The 15,522-nt window shown below is 41.7% G+C and overlaps 1 protein-coding gene across 1 annotated transcript; it reads right to left on the reverse strand.

Annotated features, from left to right (window-relative positions):
- Positions 1-1,247: 1,247 nt before the first annotated feature.
- LOC116786140 (cytochrome P450 2U1) lies at positions 1,248-15,105 on the reverse strand. Its single transcript, XM_032686486.1, has 5 exons — positions 14,649-15,105; positions 9,169-9,801; positions 5,702-5,863; positions 4,630-4,797; positions 1,248-4,225 (listed from the first exon to the last, which is right to left on the reverse strand). The coding sequence occupies exons 1-5, from the start codon at positions 15,088-15,090 to the stop codon at positions 4,047-4,049; spliced, it is 1,584 nt and encodes a 527-aa protein (XP_032542377.1). The 5' UTR covers positions 15,091-15,105; the 3' UTR covers positions 1,248-4,046.
- Positions 15,106-15,522: the final 417 nt, after the last annotated feature.

Here is a 15,522-nt window from a genome sequence, read left to right on the forward strand (position 1 = left end):
TTTTAGGTGAGACACAGTGTGCGCTGAGCTGAGCCCACCCTTTAATCCTGAGGTTCATCTGCCAGGGCCGAGCAAGCTTGGACAGTGGCAGTGAGGTCCTCAGGACGTAGGTTTGTTTAGAGTGACCTTCTCTTAGATGGATGGCCTTACAGGGCTGACGAGCTCCATCTGCCCGGGGGAGTGCACTAACAGCTGAATCATATCAGATGCAGACAGACCTGATTTTCCACGTACTTCATTTATCTCCAGAACAACCAGCACTTCAAGTCAGCAACAGCAGCAGCTGACAATACAGCAATTACAGCATATTGTACTTAAGTCAGCATCAGGGTAAACATTAAGCAGCTTGTTTGAGTCAAACAAAAAAATAAGAGGATTCTCATATCTCTGCACTTTGTACCAAAAGCCCAATGCAAAAAAATTCCTCACTTCCTCACTCAGCCTCACCTGACAGTAGGTTAGGCAGGAGCAGGAAGTGGTTGTGGAAACAGCTTTACTCAAGCAGAGACTCAGAGTTACTGTTCTTTGTGTATACAAATGACAGCTGAGTGGGTAACTAATGAATTTCCCTTAAAAAAAAAAAAAGGCAAAATAAAAAGCACTATGCCAAGTAACCTGCAACCTAAGCCCAGGGTGTAAGACACACAATTTCCACATACAGCTGTTGCTCCTGAGTGCCCAGCTTCCAGCACACACAGTGCTCATACTCTCCTTCCCCACAAGCACTTCAGCTGTCCGCTCCCAGGTCTTCCCTTCTATATATAACGACCTCCTCCCTCCACCGGGCCTCCTCTAGGCCAGAGGCCCCAGCTCTCTGTCCTCCACCCCAGGCTCTCCATGGCCACCCCTTTCCCTCTCTGCCCTCCATGCCTCCCTATGCCAGGAGTCCAAAAAAACTACACCTCAGCTCCCACCCAAGATTTTCTTCCTTGCACACTGTGCATCTCCTCCTGGTGACAACTCATTTGCCCTTTTATCTTCCTCATCTCTACCCTTCCCTCTCCTTTTATTCTGTGTGAGTGTTTTTAAAACATTCCTTGGATCATTTGATCATAACACACCTGGCAGTGTATTTTTCCCCACGTCCTTCAACGTCCCCACGTTGTTCCCCCACGTCCTTCACTCCTCATCCAAAAACATTTTGTAATATTTTGTCACTCTGAAACTTTTGTTGTAAGATGCCAAACACCACAAGCTTAGTCAGTAAGTGGAACTCATCGAAAGGACTATGCAAAGCTGTCACACACTTACTTGGGAATTACTTTATTAAAAATAAAAATATATTGAAGCAAAGTCTGAAGTAATTTTTAGACACAAAGATATTTTCAGCATTCAGAAACAGCCACTCACTTATATATACATTTTTCAACAAGGCATTTGATATACTTCCTCTGCTAAAAAACAGAGGGGGAGGATACATTTACAAACACAACCCAAATCTGTTACCATTTTACTTAGTTTGCCAAAGATGGCAACACACTTTGAAAACCACGAAGATTTTGTTGCTTTTATGCTACTATTTAGCTACTTTGATGGCATCCTGTGAAAATTTCAGTGCATCTGGAAGGCATGAAAGGCAAGTCTTTACTGTAATTTCTAACAGCATCTTGCATTCTGACAGACATTGACGTGATTGAACCTTCGCATCAGTATTTTTAGCTTGTCACACGATGCAGCATTTGATTACAGGTATCACCAAAAACCACATTCTCAAGATACTATTTGCAGAAGAATAATTTTCAAAGGGTAGTTTTCAAAGGTGATATCTTAAACTAAACTCAGCAGGCAAAACAAGCACAAATATGTACAATTTCACATACTAGGGGATTATGCGAATTTTGTTTTCTTTGGAAAATGTAAAAATAAAGTACTAAAGTGCTTTTCAAATGTGTCCTCACTGATCAAAAGGACAGATATTTTGTATAAGTGATCAGTTGCACACCAACATCATTATGTTGCTTAAAAGGCATTTCAACAGAAAGATAAATATTATCAGCACTAAATTTTAGCTTCTCAGTCAAGCATATACTATTTTAAGGATTTTTCAGACAAAAATCCTGACTGTACAGAATCTATTTATTCAATGGAAAATACAAAATTAAAGAAACGAGTGCTTAATTCTCCAATACTGTCAGCTTTTAGAGCAAGTTCACTAGCATTGGTATCAAATTCAACTTTTTATTGTGCTAAGTTTTCAAAAATTTCATACTAATAAAAAAATTCAACAGAAGCTTATGAAGTCCAAAGTTAGCCTACATAAGAACTGGAAGTTCTCACACAAACAGTGGGATACTTGACCAATTAAATACATAATTCAGAAATTAAGGCACTCTGTTATTCAGAACAGGTAACAGAAAACCTTAATTTAAATCCAAAATAACTATCTTACAGTCTTTGTTAGGCACTACCTGGCTTATAAAATTTCAAGTTTAAAAGTGACAAAACCAGACATTAATTTAAAGCTGAAAAGTTGATTCTTCTTTTACAATTTAGATTCAGTTTCTGCCATGGAATACCCAATTCTAAATTACAGTCAAATTAACATTCCAGTCTTGTAAACTTGACATTAGGAGGACTCCCAGTATTCTCTAGATCTCCAGTGACAGGGAGAAAACTTTCTTTAAAAGAGTACATAAGAACTTAATTCATGTGATATGAAATTCTGCTAGATCAAAAGGGGTATAAAGTGATTGAATAATAATTAAAGGTTAATTGTTACATATTCCCCCCAAAGATCACTTTACGTGTTTAAAAGATCTTTCAAATACAAGGCAAGACTGACTGCCCTGTTCCAAAACACCTAACATGAGGTTTCCTTGGCCACTGGTTTAACAGTGGTTAACAGCACTAAGATTCTGCATTTATAAAGAATAAGGTACTGATACAGTAGTACTATATGAACCAGATATTTGCACTTCATGTGGAAGATAACAAAGACATTATATTCAAACCTCAAGCTTGTCAGATTTTTCCTGTTCCATGGTAAATGTCTAAGACCTTCACTCCTAATGCCACTGTGATGTCATATTTGAAGAGTCCAGTTCCCAAAGACGTAGAGGTTGTGGCAGTACTGTCCGTACTGCTGGTGAATGAAAAGCTTGAGTGCAAGCCCTGAGTCCAGGATTGCACATGGAGAGTTCTTCCCTATGAGTGGCTGTTGGTTTCATCCAGACTGCAGCCACTGCTGCTGTGGGGAAAACAGTGGACGCCAAGAGGCAGCACAGATGTCATCCTGAATATCTGCTTGGCACCAGAAAGAACAGACTTCTTGTTAGAGGATTCTGTTTCTTGTTAGAGGATTCTGCTCTCATTTATATGCCGAAATAAAACATCTGCATCCATGTGCTGCACACTTGTTTCATGTTGAGAATGTGGCATATTCAAGCATTCATGTGGCCTCAAACCTGGGGGTTTCAGAGTTGGCACCTACATGTTTTTAGTGAGCCCTGACAGTCAAGTACGTTTGAATCCAGGAATCCAGACTGATTCGATCCTATCTACACCTAGGAGTTACTTGCAAGAAAGAATTCTCCAAGGTTAATAGAAGAGTCATTTAGTAGTTTCCAAAAAGTGTATGTCATTAGTTAAGCTCAATTACAATGTTTCTTTACACAGAAAACGCTAACACCCTGCCATTTGTTAATCCTTTTGATATTACACGATGTCCTTCACTCCTTTGGTAAATTAATCATGTGCTACTTTTACAATTTTTTACAATTACTATCTGCTAAAGCATTAACAGATGTTTTGGACCATTCTCCCATAATTAACATTTGACAAACTGACAGCAATAGCTTGTAGACAGGGTTTAAGCCCAGCAAGTTTTAATATCAAATTGAAAACTATGCTGTCAGATTGTTTGTGGAATGCAACAGCTAACAAAGAAAATCTTTACTTTCCAGAAGTCTAAATGGAGTGATCACTGACTATGAAAGCATATGCAGTTGGTGTTTTCCTGAGAAAAAAGAAACAAGAGATGGAAACAAAAAAAAGTTGGATTTTAAAAGTGCAGTATTTCTTTGCTAAATCTTTTTTTTGATTTTATATCATCTCTTCAAAGCTATTATGTTGAACGGACATGGAGCCAAAGTTAGACCAAACCTTCCCTCCATGGATGGTTTTGCAGCATTTTCAGGGTACAAAAAGGTAAAACTTTGCATTAAACTTGTGAAAATCAAGAACAGCTCCATTTTTGCCAACTGCTCTCCCATGCACACACGTTTACCTGAAGAACAGTTAGAAGAGATATGTTACTGGCTTTACACAGTTGATCCCTTTGTTAACACACATGTAATTCCTGTGCTACCATAGTCCAAACACAGAAAGGCTTAAGCTACTATTAAGCTATGAACTCTGAATCTTTTGTTCTAAGCCTTGCTCATCAGTATTACTTCGTATTAACAGCATTTACATCTGCAACAAAACTATTAGCAAAGGACAATTCATACTTTCTGCCTGGCAGCTGGAGACTTTAGGAACCCAACCCATTTTGCAAGTCACCAACTGTAATAATAAAACAAGTTCTATAGTTGGTCCTATGTGCATTTTTTTATCTCACACCTCCAAGGCTCTACACTTGAAACACCCCCCCCCCCCCAGCACCCAATGAGTGCATGTGGATTATCTTACCCATTCCAAAAGGAATGAATGATTCTTTCTTAATTAGCTGCCCATTTTCATCCAGAAATCTTGATGGTTGAAATTCATCTGGTTTCTCCCAAATGTTAGGATCTCTGTGTACTGACCACAGGTTGGGCACAATCACACTGCCCTTAGGAATGGTATATCCCTGTAGCACTTGAAACAAAAGCACAGAGACAGAGATCTGACAAGTTGCTGGAAGTAAACATGGGAAACATATCACTAAAAAGACAACTAGAGGATGTCATAAAAAATTATATCCATCCCTAGCAGTGGGCTGCAAATGTAGCAAAAGCTTAAGGCAAAGGTGATCTCTGCTACCCTGTTTAAGTCGGAATCACACAGACCTGAGCAGCTGGAAAGACATCAAGTTACACCAACAGCTCCCTGCAGAGAAAAAGCAGCAGTAATTGTAAGAAATGCACTTGCAAGTGCTGCAACCCAGTTTCCTCTTACTCCTGTGCCGTCATAGAGCCCCAGCACAGTCAAGGGATGGGTTTTGAACTGTTGTCACAAGAGGGTCTTGAAATTACTGGTCTTATTTCAGCTTGTTGCACCTCACTGTCCTGAAGCCAAAACAATTAAAAAAGATCAATTCAGTACTGGGTTTGAAAGCTGAATATGACTATCTTACACTGGCTTTAGCCATTGCTCAGCAATAGATAAGTTGGAAAAATATGTGGAGGTCAATGGTATAAGCCTTTAACCAATGACCTGCTCTAAATTGATGTTTTCAGACCTCTGTGTCAGAATGCCAAAAACAACTCTGCTATTTCAGGTACAAAGGTGGAGTCTCAGCTGCCAGCTACAACTAAGCATATCAGTCAATACAGGCTGACCCACATAAAAGAAATTGCTCTAAATTAGGATGTAAGGTCAGATATGCTGCTTAAATAGAGGAGTATCCTGAGGCCACCTACTATCTAAAAATGGCATTTTACGTACTTGGGTTACAGGTCTAACACATAAATGAGGTCTTTGTAAATTATCACTACATGTCCCATCAGATCTTCATCCCCAAAAGAAATACTGTAAGAAAGAAGTCTCTAGAAACACTTACGAGCAGTTTCTGAGGCCATTCGAGGAATAGAGAGGGGAACAACTGCAGTCATCCTCTGCACTTCCATAATGGTTGCCTCTGTGAAGGGCATTTGAGCCTTGTGAGCAAGCGAGGGAACTTTGTCATGTCCTAGAACTGCTTCAATTTCTGCATGAACCTTCTCTATTCAAAGGGAGCAAGAAAAATAAAAAATTCAAAAGATACACAATATGTCAGGAGACATCTTCCCAATATCATCTGTCTATGCTTCATTGTTTACATAAGATTTCTCAAAAATTACTTCAAGATGTGATCCCTAGCTGAAATAACTATGCCAGCATGAGCTTTAAGAAGAGGCTCAGTTAAGAAGAAAACAACCAAGCACAATTGTCAAAAATAAAGCTACTGAGATGACAGACATTGCTCACACTTTTGCATTGGAAGAGTACAGGAAAAGTTCTGTGGCAATTCCAAATCTATTCATAATCTTACTTTAAGAGGTTAATTATATATATATATACATACACATATATATATCTATATACACAGTAATTTGAATGGTGAAAACATCAAGCTTCTGCCACACATTAAAAACTTTAAACAAAAAGAGAAGTGTGTGCAGTGTGTGCCTGCACACAGAGAGATTGGAAAGCTTTTCATGCAGCTGCTTTAGACACTTCATTCTGGAGCAGGAATTCTGGTGCTGTTACTGCAAATGTAGAAGCCATTTAACTTGTTCTTGCCACTTCTTATTTTCTATTCACAGAACCTAAACTCAGCTATTTCCCAGTTCCCCCAAAAGGCAGCAGCAGATGCTCCTTCCCCACACAGCCCTTCTGCAAAGCAAAAAAAAGTTAATGAGCTAATTTCCTTTCTCATTCATGGGAAGCATAAACTGTCAAAATATTTGTTTGTCCCTTTCATCTCTCAGAAGACTCATCATGCAAGTAGTTCTCTTCACAAAAGTTTCCAAGATGCAAGATTTGCTTCACCTATGTACATGCAGGATGATATGCCTTCTCTTACAGGTAACTTGGGATCTGGCTACACAGCAAAAGGTCTCCTTGAAAGAGGAGACCTCAAAACTAACCTTTAATCAAAAATAATAAGTCAGTTTTCAATTTTCACCTTTTGTATCCTGAATACTTTGTGGTTGTCCTGCCTTCCTTTTCCAATCAAGCTGCTGATATTCTTGAGTTTTTGCTCTTTTCTCTTAGCAGTGACACAAGATTAAATGAAAGCTCAACACAAAAAAAAGTGTCCCAGTTTCCCAAGCAACATCCAGAATTGCTGCCTGAACTGGGTTCAGTGAACAGCTGCTGCCACCTAATGGTTTCACTAGTAAAAAAGTTCACGTATGAGGAACATTTAAAAAATACAGCAAGAGATGTGCTGCTGATGGCATGGCCCTCCAGAATTTTCTTTGTGAGGGATTGCTACTTTTATTAGTGACACACCATATCCCAGTATTCAGGTATGCACAGTAATTTAAACAAAGTTTTCAACATAAAAAAATAAAATTAAGGAGACTGTCTCATGCCAAATGTCACATCAGTGCTTCATCTCAAACAACTCATTTGTTCAGTTTGTAAAGAAATGCTGAACCATACAGAAAGCAGCCAAACTGCTGCTCACATTGCTAAGTGCAAAAATACAAACTTGAGCAGTTCTCCACTAACAGCATGATATTTGAACTGCTCCACAACTTTTCAGGTATTTAAAAATCTCACAGATCTTCAGAAGTTAAGGACCAAAACAAAGTCAGGAAACAAAACAAACCAAACACTCCACATGGCCTCAGCACATTGTCTCACACCAATCCTTTTCTTTCTCTATGTAAAAAGCAAAACTGGTTTCCAAAGAGAAAAGGGCTATTCCAGATTTTTTTCCCCTGATAGCCTTTAACTTGCCTTTCCATGTCTGCAAGCAGCATTTGCTACTGCTAAAAGTTACAAAATTCAGGTATTTTCTTTACAGAAAAAAATATGTCAATATGTTTAAGAGAAACACATTACCAGAGTCAAAAAAAGAGGCCCCTACCTTACTCCAAGGCAATCAGGATACATAAGGAACAGGATACTAGAAGTAAGAGAATCACATTCCATAGCTAAGTGATACACTCTAGACTATTGAGCTTATTTAGATTACTCAACAGCAGCCACATAAGGAAAGGTGGAATTGGAGAGAAGCAATAAAAGAGATCACCAGAAGAAGGAAAATTGACCAGCACATACCCATACAGTAACACGCAGGTAAGAAAGAGGTTAAAAAACCCAAACCAACACAACACTCTTCCAGATCTTATTTGTGTAATTTAGAATATATCTAATTCATGTAACTGCATATCAAGTCAAGCAGTGATAACATGTAGACATCAAAAACAGAAGAATAAGCCTATGCAATAAAAGTTTATTTTGCAGTTGTCCCAGTGAACTCTCTCTTCCACGTATTGAACGGATGCCCCATTGTGCAATCTTTGGTCAACAAACTGGTTGACTTGGTGCAATGAACTATGATCTCAACCTATTTAGAAGTGATTATTCTAGACAGATCAGACTCTGAAGGTAGATGAGCCTACTCAAGGTCATAACCCACTGAGTTTCAAATACTTTTAAAGTCAGAGATTCCATTAACTCTCAGGAAAATCCGTTGCACTCCTTTGCCATCTTCAACAGGGTAATTTTTTTTTCCTAGCATATGATTAGAATTTTCTTGTTGTAGACTGTCTCCACTGCTTCTCTCCCTTGCACTGCACACCTCAGGGGAGACTGCCCCCATCTTCTCAGCATCTTCCAATCAGGTAGCTGTAGATAGCATAAGGTTTCCCCTCAGTCATCTTTCCCTAACAATGAGCAAGACCAATTCCTTCTGCCACTTCTTTGGGGTCACGTGTTCCATGTGTCTTACCCTCCCACCCCCTGCCATCATCAACCATCTACCCAAGATTGACCATTGACACGACCACTCCTGGGGAGAGGCCTGTCCAAAGACACTGACCAGCTGGTGCTGTGCACTTGTGCCAAGACCAATTTGCTTAAACTGTTTCTGATTTGATCTGCCTCTACAGCGGGTAGTGTTTCACTTCCCCAGTCTCTGCCACTAGGCTCAACAACCTCCCTGCTCAGAAGGCATAAAAGCAGACCTTGCCAGTATGGATCTTACATATCTTGTGTCACTGCTGTATGCCTGGAATGCCACAATTGCCAAAGTTTCTCAAACACACTAAAGTTCCCTGGAATTATTTGGAAAAGATTTGCCCCAAAACAGAGGAAATGCACAGATTAAAAGGCCATTTAGTACTTAATATACAACACTAACACTAAGCACAGGAGGATAGAAGATGTCTGATTACATATCAGCCTTTCAAATTGCACATACACACATTGTTTGCACTTCAAATGATATCTGCACTGCCGCTGTTTGCTTCTGAGCATCCATCTAGAGCTTTACAGTCTGGAATAAATCACCTAGAATAAAAATAGTCTTACCTTGTACTTCCGGGTAAAGGGACATGTAGAGCAGGCACCACAGTAATGTGTTGGAAGTAGTATCTGTGCCTGCAATGAAGAGGTCACCAATGATAAAAAATAGGTAGTCATCATTAAAGCTGCTCTCCTTGTTGTTCTTTTCCTCTTCCGCATGGATGAAGTACATATCAATGAAGTCCCTGGGATTTGCTGCATCCAGTGTGTCCCTGTGCTGTGCAATTATTTTCTTCAGAAAAGCAGTAATATCTAGTTCTGTTTGCCGAAGCTCCCGGAAAGGCCCAAAGGGAAGGTAGTAGAGCCAAGGGCAGATGTTGACCAGGATCATGTAGCTGTTCACGCTCAGCTCCAGTGCACGGGCCATGTTCTTCAGCATCGTCTTGAACTCAACATCTTCATAGTTAAAACGCTTGCCAAAGGCCATGGAACAGATAACATTGGACACTGCGTTGCGAATGATTGGAAAGGGATTAAATGAATCCTTCCCGTGCTTCAGCATTTCCTCCTTTATGAAGTTCAGCTCCTCAATGATTTTAGGCTCTAAGCTATGTCTCCCTACTCCAAAATGACGCAATGTCGAGAGAGAGAATTTCCTCTGTTGCTTCCAGACAGGACCGTACGGTGCAAAAATAACACCTAAAAGAGAAAGAAAGAGTCTGAAACCAAGATGCCCTATTTTCAACAAGAAATAATTATACGGACCTGCAACCCAAGACCCAGAAAAGAGGGAAATGATACACAATAAATCTATCCCAAGCACTAGGCTAGGAGCTAGAGGAAGAACACAAGGTTCTTTATAATAGCTTTGGGAAATCCTGTTCCTCCTTTTCCCAACGCGTGAAATTAATATTGAAGTTACATCAGTAGTTTTATTAGTCTTTGCAAGACACAAATGGATGGAGAAGAGGTACTGTAGATGCTTCATTACAAATTATAATTTTTTAGGAACTGTTATTCTGGGACATAGATTGGCTATTGCCTTTTCTCCTCAGTGTCCTGAGATAGGAATTCCTTCAGCGAAGCAGAATAGAAGACATTAAAGCACCAACTGGTTTGTATTTCTTTTCGCCTTCACGTTATACAAACTTCTCAATACTTTTTGCATATGTTTCTATTACAAGCAAGGTTTTTCTTTAAGTTGTAATAAAAATAAAGGATACACATGCTCTGAACGAACTGGGAAGCTAAAGACAGGTTCAGAACCATGTGGCAAAAACCTGCTTGATTTGCATCTCAACAGTTTTGATGCCTCCAGGCACTTGTTCTGCATGATTGTGTCATTATGAAACACCATTTAAATTAAATGCCTTAGCTTCAAGTATAACTATTGCTCACTCACAAACAGAAATATCTCTCCTGTTGAATTAAAGGACCACGCCAAAGACACCTCAGGGTGACAAACACACAACCTGCTATATCTAATGTACTCCATGGTTAACTTGGTGTCCTCAAGTAGGGTAAGTGAAAAAACAGGCATATTCAGGGCTGAATTTGGCCAAGAACCAACATTTCCAAGGTTTGTGGCTGGGGTGGAAAAGAAAAATGGATTTCTTGGAATAAAACAAAGTTATCACTATTTCTATCCCACAACAAATATCTCAAAACCAGACTATATATCCACAATCTGTTCCCCTTTCTGTCATTAGGAAAGTAAGTTTTAGGATTCAAATACTTTCATCAAATAAAACCAACCTATTGTCTTGAATGTAAAAAAGACTCTCGTAGTGCCCCAGAAAAGCTAACACCAACAACACACCTTCCCACATCCAGAGTCTCTCCAGCAGTCCTGCACAGGGCATGGCTGCACAGCATGGTGTTTTCTGACATCCTGAAACCCCAAATTGCTGCAGAATACTAATAACTGATTTGCAAATAAGGAAAGAATAACACAGGAGATAGACTGAGGAGGAAGAAGAGCATGAACTTATAATAACAGAGATAAGAGAAGAAAGCAAACTGTCAACTGGATCACTACTAAGCTACACTAACAGAATAGTCCTTTGCTGTTTTCAAAGAAAATCTCTGCCTGCCCTGAAAAGTCAAAGTACCCACCATAGACAACTCTACTCTTTAAAAAAACAAAACAACCCTAACCAAAAAAACAGAAACTCCCACAAACAAACAAAAGCAAAATAAAACAAACAAACAAAAACCTGAAGAAAATACAATAATGAAGCAACAAGAATAACCAGGACTTCATGCTCATCGCAGAAGGCTAATTCTATGAACTGATAATGAAAACCTTTCAATACAATCAACAAACTCATAGAACCAGAGTTCATTTTATTCTTCTTTTTTACATGAAAAAAATTTAAATCCTTACAAGAAGCAAGTTCTGGCAACGGCTCATTTACCCTCCCTCCCCCCCATTTCTTTCTGCTCGCTTTAGTGTTTCTGCTTACTGGGAGCATCGACCAACACAGAATTCATGACCTTTAATAACACTTAACTTCTGTGTTGTCAGATGTCCACATCTGGATGTGCACAGGGCAGGGCTAAAGTGGCAGACAACCACTCAGACTCCATCCACTCTAGAGATTGAGTCACTGCTACCTCTCATAGATATAAAATACAAAAACGCTTTACTAAAACAAAACCACCAAAATCTACATTTTCCCCCAGTCTAGTATTTCTCTTCTCACAGATGCATGTGCAGAAGCCTTCGATTAAGACTTAACTTCTCCTTTAAGTTCTCATGGCACTTCCCATCCAGCCAAAGAGGTCTCCCTTCTTTACTAATCAAGTCATTGAAATACAGTATTTGCCATTTCTGATACTTCTATTTGCTCTCCCCCAGCCACAATATTCCATTTGCATGTTACACACAATCAAGCCACAAAGCTGAGATAAGCCCTGCTTTCTTCCATGCCATACCCAGTAGGTCAGCTCAGGGCAAAGACAAAACTAAGACAGAAAATGTAGCTTACAAGAAAATAGCCCTATAAGTTCATAGCCTGTAGCTTGCTTATAGAACAAAGATGTAGAAACCCAAAATGAACACTTACTGACTCAAAGCGTCCCAGTGCTGTAGTACCCAAATTGTGACCAGCAGATCTGAAGTTATCCATCATCCTGCTTTTATCATTTCCCTTCCTAGTACATACTAACACAACTGCCTCTGTCCTGACCTGCAGTAAAGTCTCACCACAAACTCCTGAACCTATGTTCAGAAGGCTCTCAGACCAACCTTCAGAGGCCTCCAGTTTGAGTGTTGTAACCCATTGCCCTCCTCCACGAACCACAGACAAAAAAAGAAAGAGTAGTTATCACAAATGTAGCATCACAGATGTTCAGTCATCTCCTTCATGCTACCACTAAACCCAAGCTAGCCCAGTGAGAGCACCTGTAACTTACACTGGCATTTGGAGAACCAGCAGCCCGCACTGCCCACATTCACTGACTTTTCCCTTTGTATACTCAAAATACACCACCCCTGTGGTTCATTCTACAACACTTCCACATCTGTGGCAATTCAACGTGTTGCACCAGTGAACATACGCACTACACACCAGATCATGATGTTTTATGGACCACTGGGCAGCCCTCATGTAACAGTCGTCGTGCCTGAGAGCAGTTATGGTGACCTTCCAGATAAAACTAAACGTAAAGCAATGTAATGTCCCTGCTGCAGCGCAACACAGGCAGGCACAGTCCCTGGACTTGGCTGCAGCACGCTCTGGCTCTGGACAACAGGCTCCTTACACACTCAACTTCCCTTGAACATCCACTAGTGAAAGCAGCTAATTGCCCTTGCTAACCTTGTGGCACCATGTTCAAAAAAGCCTGTCAGAGAATATGAAACATGAAATACACAGTGTTTAAGGAAAAAGAAATCCACCATGAGCTTAAACACGCACTTTTACAGCACCGCTAAAATTATCTAACTCCTCTTCCCCTTTCCTCCCCCAGTTCTTGCTAAAAGTACTGTACCTAAAAACACTCACGCATGATAGTGTGCCAGTAATATCTCACATCAATATAATTTATAATTTTTTTTTTATTTTTTAAACTAATTTCAGCAATGGTACCTGATCACATTTTAATAAACATGATCTAGGTCTCTCGCTTTCCTCTTATCCTTACAAGGGTAATTCTGGTTCACTAAAAACAAAACAAAGCAGAACAAAAAAAAGCAAACAAAAAAAACCAAACACAAAACCCAACAACAAATTAAAGATAAGTTGATAAAAAATAAAAAATAAGTTTCACAACAAGCTAGCACATTAACAAGCCTTCTGGGCTACACCTCCTAACTGGAAATGGAAAATTAGTTTTCCACAAACACTGACATCCATAATGACCTAAAAACTAAACATGAAGAAATTCTAACTGCAGTATTGCCAATATGCATTTACACTCTCCATGCCCTCTTCTTGCAAAAGCTAGTAAACTCTCCTTTGACCTGTAAAAAAAAACAAAACAAAAAACCCCAACAAAACAAACAAACAACCCCCCCCCAAAAACCAAACAAAAAACCCACAACCCCAAATATGCTCAATAAATTCTGACAAGCAGAATAATACACCTGCAAACATCTCAGCAACAGTAGCTTGCACACAGGCAGCACAGACTGCACAGCTACAGGACTCCACAGAAACCTGCTCTTTGCCATCGTTCCCTTGGTAAGAACTGGGGAAGCACTCATTTTCGTACCACTGCCAAAGTTTTGAAATTTCTTCTCCTGACACAGTCAAAGTCAGAAAGCCCCTAGATGACAGACCAGCGGTTCCTTAAACCCCTGCACAAACGCCAGTCACAGAATCAATTAGGTTGGAAAAGACCTCTAAGATTGAGTCCAATTTATGATTGAACACCACCATATCAACTAGACCGTGGCACTAAGTGCCACATCCAGTCTTTCCTTAAACACCTCTAGGGATAGTGACTCCACCACCTCTCTTGGCAATCAATTTAAATGCCTAATCACCCTTTCTGTGGAATTCTTCCTAATGCCCAACCTAAACCTCCCTTGGTGCAGCTTGAGACCATGTCTTCTTTCCTACCACTGGTTGCCTGGGAGAAGAGGCCAACCCCCACCTGGCTACAACCTCCTTTCAGGTAGCTGGGAGACCGATAAGGTCCCTCCGAGCCTCCTCCAGGCTAAACAACCCCAGCTCCCTCAGCCACTCCTCGGTTCCTTTACTGTGAACAGAGCTAAAGGGATCAGGCATTTCAGTCATCCAGAGGTGGTCTGTGGTGCACAGCACAGCACTGCCCAGTTCACGGGGATGCTGTATGTCCACCTCAAGGGAGAGCGAGTTTCTCTCTGCGTGCTTTCGGTCAGCAGCAGGGTGAAGGACACACGCTAGGAGCAAAAAGCAAGTAAATGGTTCACTCCGCAATTCAAAATAGTTATTAATAAATTTTGGCACAGCAGGCACGAGCCCCGCTCGCAGCTCCCGCTCGGTATCATCGCCCTGGCCATCCATCAGGGTGCGACAGCTCCCCGAGCGACACCCGCCGGGGCGCCCCCAGGCGCTTACCCTTGTTGTGGGTGATCATGAGGACGATGGGCACGGAGGGCCGGTCGCTGAACACCTCCGCCTTCTGCACCAGCGCCTCCCGCACCGCCTCGAAGGTGTTGAGCACGATGAAGGGGCGGCTGCCCACGAAGAGGCGGAAGACGCTGCCGTACATCTTCGTGAGGCTGGTGAGGAAGACATGCGGAGAGAAGGCGGGGGAGACGCGGCCGCCGTCCCGCACCTCCACCGCCCACCGGCGCAGCAGCGGCGGGGGCAGCAGGGCGAAGGCGAAGTTGCCCACGAGCGGCCAGGGCGCGGGGCCCGGCGGTAGCCCCGACAGCGCCCGCGGCCGCCGCCGCAGCAGCCAGTAGCAGCCGAGCCAGCACAGGGCCGCCAGCAGCAGCTCGGTGGCGGTGGGCGGCCGCAGCAGCCACGTCCAAGCCGCCGTGCCCGGCGCCGCCATCTCCCCGGGCGGTGGGACCGGCGCGCCGGCCCCGCTGCCGGCGAGTAGCGGTTTAAGATGGCGGGGGCGGGCGGGAGGCGAGGCCCGCGGCGCCCTGACCCCGTCCCGCCGGGCCTGTGGGCGGGGAGCGGGGCCGGGCTCCGGTACCGCCGCCGCCTTCACCGGTCAAAAGCTGGCTCGGTGCTTGGACACAGTCGAAGTTTAAAAGATGTCATTAAACATAAGCACACATGTTCAGCTAATGGCGGAAAAAAAAAAAAAAAAAAAAGAAAAAAAAGAGAGTGCTCCCCACAACCTCATAGGACTTGCTTTCAAACGCTCCTTCTGCAAGCATCCATTTTTAGTGGTGTTTCGAAGGAAACGAAATACAGATGATCCTTCTTCCCCCTTCCCCAATAGAAAAGCTGGGAGTTTTAAGTAATAGACCAAAAT

The sequence above is a fragment of the Chiroxiphia lanceolata genome, chromosome 4, assembly GCF_009829145.1.
Source record: "Chiroxiphia lanceolata isolate bChiLan1 chromosome 4, bChiLan1.pri, whole genome shotgun sequence".
Classification (NCBI taxonomy): Eukaryota; Metazoa; Chordata; class Aves; order Passeriformes; family Pipridae; genus Chiroxiphia; species Chiroxiphia lanceolata.